The 6317-nt window shown below is 41.1% G+C and overlaps 1 protein-coding gene across 1 annotated transcript in view; it reads right to left on the bottom strand.

The window, feature by feature from the left end:
* The window catches only part of POLA1 (DNA polymerase alpha 1, catalytic subunit), a 230357-nt gene that overhangs the window by 6687 nt on the left and 217353 nt on the right, over positions 1-6317 (bottom strand). The window contains exon 36 of the mRNA XM_085884021.1: positions 168-261. Coding sequence (XP_085740147.1) covers positions 168-261 — 94 coding nt within the window. The remainder of the gene's footprint in view (positions 1-167; positions 262-6317) is intronic.

The following is a 6317-nucleotide window of genomic DNA, read 5'->3' as shown; positions in this document are numbered from 1 at the left end:
TAAAGCGCTTGGGTATTCTGGCAGCATGATATTGTCGTGACTTTGGAGGTCACAACCCATCATAAATTAATCTGTCAAGGGTGGGGACTCAAAACGGCAGCCCTGCCAGGGCGGCAAGTTGATCATTTAAAGACCTACCCTTTATTCCTCTCGAGTTAGGAACTTACTTTTTCTTTGCTGGGGCTTCTCTGCGGCAATACGGTTCCAATCGAAGATTGATTTGTGGAAGTTCAATTGGTTGTACAGCATGTTGTCTGTGTACTGAGGGAATGTGGAGAGAAAGGGGTTGAGGTGGGGTGGGGGGGGGACAACAATCTTTCAGGAACAAACTTTTCTGTGGGTTAAATGTTAATAATGACAATAAAAATAATTAACTACAAAGTATGATGGGAGAATGTTCTACTTTCACATTTTTCTTTTTGTCAAACAAAAAATAAATAAATAAAGTAACCATTCAAAATTTCATATTTTGTGTTCCAACAGGAATCAGTGATAAATGTTAAAAGTTCTCCATTGTAGATTATTGCAAGAATTGTGCATTTCATACAAGCAGTCATGGTTTCGAGCAACAAACACGGAGTGGGACGAGGAAGTAGTAACTACAGTTTCATGAGAGTCATCAGAAAATACAATAAACAATAATTCCTCAAATAATGAATAAAATCAACAGTATGTTGATTGATGGATGTGAAATGCTGTGAGAAATGATAAACTGACAATTGGGGCATTAACTCTTCATCGGAGCTAAAGAGGGAGACTGGATAGAGGTAAGGGTTGATAAAGGGTGGGAGTGATGATCAGAGGTGTGTGCACATCAGTGGGGTTAGGGATCAGTTGGCACATAGAGGTGAGAAAGACTGATACAAGCCGGTAGACGACGAGGGATTCGCTAGGATCAAAGCGCTGGATACGATGCTTTTCATTCTGACCGATTCACCGATGAAGATTCATTGCCAAGACGTGTTGGTTCACATACAATTGTTCCTCTGCCTGGCAAGATTTTTCCTATTGCGTATTTTGCCAACTGGCACTCCTCATAAAAAATGACGGTAAATAGACACCCTATTTTTGAAGGACTACCATTTGAAAAATAATTGGTTTGCTGGTTTGTGCTGTGGAGCCTCGCGTTGCAGACAGACAGACAGACAGACAGACAGACACACATACACACGAAAAACCCGATAAACTTCTCTCAATGCTCTTGTTTGACCACACCCCCTGAGCCACACAATAGTTTTCATAAGCCATGCCCACTTTCCTATGCCACTCTCACTTTAAATAATAAATAATTCGAGATGGTGTGTGGGTCGTGGAATCGTTTTCGGTAAATAAATAATTGAAGGTGGTGTGTGGCTCGTGGAATCGTTTACGGAAAAGAAAGAAATAATTGAAGGTGGTGTGTGGATCGTGGAATCGTTTACGGTAAATAAATAAATAAATAAGGTGGTGTGTGGATCGTGGAATCGTTTACGGTAAATAAATAAATAAGGTGGTGTGGGTTGTGGAATCGTTTACGGTAAATAAATAAATAATTTGAGGCGGTGTGTGGATCGTGGAATCGTTTTCGGTAAATCAATAAATAATTGGAGGTGGTGTGTGGGTGGGGAATCGTTTACAGTAAATAAAGAAATAATTGGAGGTGGTGTGTGGGTGGGGAATCGTTTACGGTAAATAAATAAATAATTGAAGGTGGTGTGTGGATCGTGGAATCTTTTACGGTAAATAAATAAGTAATTGGAGGCGGAGTGTGGGTCGAGGAATTGTTTTACGGTAATAAAAGTAAATAATTAAAGGTGGTGTGTGGATCGTGGAATCGTTTACGGTAAATAAATAAATAATGTGGTTTGTGGGTCGTGGAATCGTTTTCGGTAAATAAATAAATAATTGGAGGTGGTGTGTGGGTGGGGAATCGTTTACAGTAAATAAATAAATAATTGGAGGCGGTGTGTGGGTAGGGAATAGTTTTCGGTAAATAAATAATTGGAGGTGGTGTGTGGGTCATGGAATTGCTTACGGTAAATAAATAAATAATTGGAGGTGGAGTGTGGGTGGGGAATCGTTTATGGTAAATAAATAAATAATTGGAGGTGGTATGTGGGTGGGGAATAGTTTACGGTAAATAAATAAATAATTGGAGGTGGTGTGGGTGGGGAATCGTTTACGGTAAATAAATAAATAATTGGAGGTGGTGTGTCGGGAGGAGAATCCGAAATGGTAAATAAATAATTGGAGGTGGTTTGTGGGTCGTGGAATCGTTTACGGTAAATAAATAAATAATTGGAGGTTGTGTGTGGGTCATGGAATTGCTTACGGTAAATAAATTAATTGGAGGTGGAGTGTGGGTGGGGAATCGTTTATGGTAAATAAATAAATAATTGGAGGTGGTATGTGGGTGGGGAATAGTTTACGGTAAATAAATAAATTGGAGGTGGTGTGTGGGTGGGGAATCGTTTACGGTAAATAAATAAATAATTGGAGGTGGTGTGTCGGGAGGAGAATCCGAAATGGTAAATAAATAATTGGAGGTGGTTTGTGGGTCGTGGAATCGTTTACGGTAAATAAATAAATAATTGGAGGTTGTGTGTGGGTCATGGAATCGTTTACGATAAATAAATTAATAAGGTGGTGTGTGGGTCCTGGAATCGTTTACGGTAAATAAATAAATAATTGGAGGCGGTGTGTGGGTCGTGGAATTGTTTACGGTAAATAAATTAATAAGGTGGTGTGTGGGTCCTGGAATCGTTTACGGTAAATAAATAAATAATTGGAGGCGGTGTGTGGGTCGTGGAATCGTTTTCGGTAAATAAATAAATAATTGGAGGTTGTGTGTGGGTCATGGAATCGTTTACGGTAAATAAATAAATAATTGGAGGCGGTGTGTGGGTGGGGAATCGTTTACGGTAAATACATAAATAATTGGAGGTGGTGTGTCGGGAGGAGAATCCGAAACGGTAAACAAATAAATAATTGGAGGTGATGTGTGGGTCGTGGAATCATTTTCGGTAAATAAATAAATAATTGGAGGTAATGTGTGGGTCGTGGAATCGTTTACGGTAAATAAATAAATAATTGGAGGCGGTGTGTGGGTCGTGGAATCGTTTACGGTAAATAAATTAATAAGGTGGTGTGTGGGTCCTGGAATCGTTTACGGTAAATAAATAAATAATTGGAGGCGGTGTGTGGGTCGTGGAATCGTTTTCGGTAAATAAATAAATAATTGGAGGTGGTGTGTGGGTCGTGGAATCGTTTACGGTAAATAAATAAATAATTGGAGGTGGTGTGTGTGTGTGTGTGTGTGTGTGTGTGTGTGTGTGTGTGTGTGTGTGTGTGTGTGTGTGTGTGTGTGTGTGTGTGTGTGTGTGTGTGTGTGTGTGTGTGTGGAATCGTTTACGGTAAATAAATAATTGGAGGTGGTGTGTGGGTGGGAAATCGTTTACGGCAAATAAATAAACAATTGGAGGTGGTGTGTGGGTGGGGAATCGTTTACAGTAAATAAATAAATAATTGCAGGTGGTGTGTGGGTCGTGGAATCGTTTTCGGTAAATAAATAAATAAGTGGAGGTGGTGTGTGGGTGGGGAATCGTTTACGGTAAATAAATAAATAATTGGAGGCGGTGTGTGGGTCGTGGAATCGTTTACGGTAAATAAATAAATAATTGGAGGCGGTGTGTGGGTGGGGAATCGTTTACGGTAAATACATAAATAATTGGAGGTGGTGTGTCGGGAGGAGAATCCGAAACGGTAAACAAATAAATAATTGGAGGTGATGTGTGGGTCGTGGAATCATTTTCGGTAAATAAATAAATAAATAATTGGAGGTAATGTGTGGGTCGTGGAATCGTTTACGGTAAATAAATAAATAATTGGAGGCGGTGTGTGGGTCGTGGAATCGTTTACGGTAAATAAATTAATAAGGTGGTGTGTGGGTCCTGGAATCGTTTACGGTAAATAATTGGAGGCGGTGTGTGGGTCGTGGAATCGTTTTCGGTAAATAAATAAATAATTGGAGGTGGTGTGTGGGTCGTGGAATCGTTTACGGTAAATAAATAAATAATTGGAGGTGGTGTGTGTGTGTGTGTGTGTGTGTGTGTGTGTGGGGAATCGTTTACGGTAAATAAATAATTGGAGGTGGTGTGTGGGTGGGAAATCGTTTACGGCAAATAAATAAACAATTGGAGGTGGTGTGTGGGTGGGGAATCGTTTACAGTAAATAAATAAATAATTGGAGGTGGTGTGTGGGTCGTGGAATCGTTTTCGGTAAATAAATAAATAAATAAGTGGAGGTGGTGTGTGGGTGGGGAATCGTTTACGGTAAATAAATTAATAATTGGAGGTGGTATGTGGGTGGGGAATCGTTTACGGAAAATAAATAAATAATTGGAGGTGGTGTGTCGGGAGGAGAATCAGAAATGGTAAATAAATAAATAATTGGAGGTGGTGTGTGGGTCATGGAATAGTTTACGGTAAATAAATAAATAATTGGAGGTGGTGTGGGTCGTGGAATCGTTTACGGCAGGGGTTGGGAACGTTTTTGACTCAGAGAGCCATGAAAGCAAAATATTTGGAAATCTATTTCAGTGAGAGCCATATAATATATTTTAAGACTGAATTCAACTAAATGTGAGTATAATAAGCCTCTGAATTTATTGTTTTAAATAATGTTGTTATAATACTCACCATTAATCGGACTTCTGGTGCTGCATGGATTGGCTGATGGCTTTGTAGTCTGGTTGGTACTTGGTGAGGTTAAGCTTCATGCAAGCGTTGAGGCTTTCATCCGTTAGACGTGATCGTAGGTTGGACTTGATGTTTTTAAGATGTGAGAATGACTGCTCACATGCATACGTAGATCCAAATAAGGTCAATACAGCAATACTCACACGCTGCAGTGTGTGGTATGTGACAGGAAGCGCGTTCCAAGTTTTGATAATCAGCTGGTCTTCGGGTTGAAGTTTTTTCATTTCTGTCCACATGTGCTTGCTCGCCAACTCCGCTTTCTGTCGTGCGATTCTTTCCAAATCTTCATTCAGTGACTTGAACTTATTCACCCACATGTCTGAGGCCTTCAGGTCAGCCACTTCTGCTTCAAAATCTCTGACGGAGACACCAGGAATGTAACTCAGGTCGGCTGTGTTCAGTGAACACTCGTTTGGATGGGTGATGAACTTAAAAAGACGAGTGTGCTCACGAAATTCTCTAAAGCGTGCTTTGAATGACTGTAGGAGACTGGATGTGAAGCCAGCTAACTGGTGGAGATCAAAGTTTTGAGTGGGCTCACTTGCTGTGCATGCATCTTTAAATTGTCTCAGTTTTTCAAAATGTAGTAAACGACCTGTTTCAAGATCCATGATAAAGAGCTCCAGCTTGTTTTCAAAAGCAAACACGGCTTGTTGAAGGGATAACACTGTATTTCCAATGTCTTTCATTTTCACGTTGAGCTGGTTCAGATGTTCAGTCATATCCACGAGATAGTAAAACTTGAGGAGCCACTCAGTTTCGGCTAGCTCAGGATGCTCAATCCCTTTCATTTCAAGGAAAGTCCGGATTTCGTTCAGGCAAGCCGCAAAATGGCTAAGCACCTTCCCTCTTGACAACCAACGCACATTGCTGTGCAAAAGCAGACCGTGATAGTTATTTCCAACTTCATCCAGCAGTGTTTTAAACTGGCGACCATTTAAGGCTAGGGCAACAATAAAGTTGATCACACGAATGACCAGCGACATCACTTCGCCAAGCTGCCCATCACACATCTGAGCACAAAGTGCCTCCTGGTGCAGAATGCAATGGAAACTTAGGATGGGTCTATTTCAGCAATGCCAACCCTCCCGATTTCATCGGGAGGCTTCCGAAAATTCACCCAAACTCCTGCCCTTACGATCACTATCCTTATCCTCCCGAAATTTTGATATTTTTGCACTGTTCACTAATCAGAATGTACTAGTATGAGAATTGAATGAAAAGCATCGTCTGCTACGTATAGCATGTGGTAACTCCATAACGTTCGCTGCTACCAAATTGTACGTAAAAAATTGCAAATTCAAATGAGGAGCAGCGAAACATTGGGTCTGGATCTCGCTTATGCGATCATGCACTGAGATTTCGTGCATGCGGTATGTGTGCAATACAGTGCATGCGGTATGTATGCACAGTGTATATGCATGCGATACGCTCACTGCATGCAGCTGGGCCCCGTACCAGCCCGGCGGTCGCGACCACCGTGCGGTGTTTAACAGCCGCTAGAGTTCTACGAGTCGCGCTGCAGCTGTGGAACATCGATGTTACCGATGCTTCAAGCCCTCGATGTTGATTACGAAATG

The sequence above is a fragment of the Eptatretus burgeri genome, chromosome 6 (assembly GCF_056783735.1).
Source record: "Eptatretus burgeri isolate ZD-2024b chromosome 6, Ebu_testis_v1, whole genome shotgun sequence".
Classification (NCBI taxonomy): domain Eukaryota; kingdom Metazoa; phylum Chordata; class Myxini; order Myxiniformes; family Myxinidae; genus Eptatretus; species Eptatretus burgeri.
The sequence above is the reverse complement of the archived record's forward strand: the minus strand, read 5'-3'. Positions and strand labels throughout refer to the sequence as shown.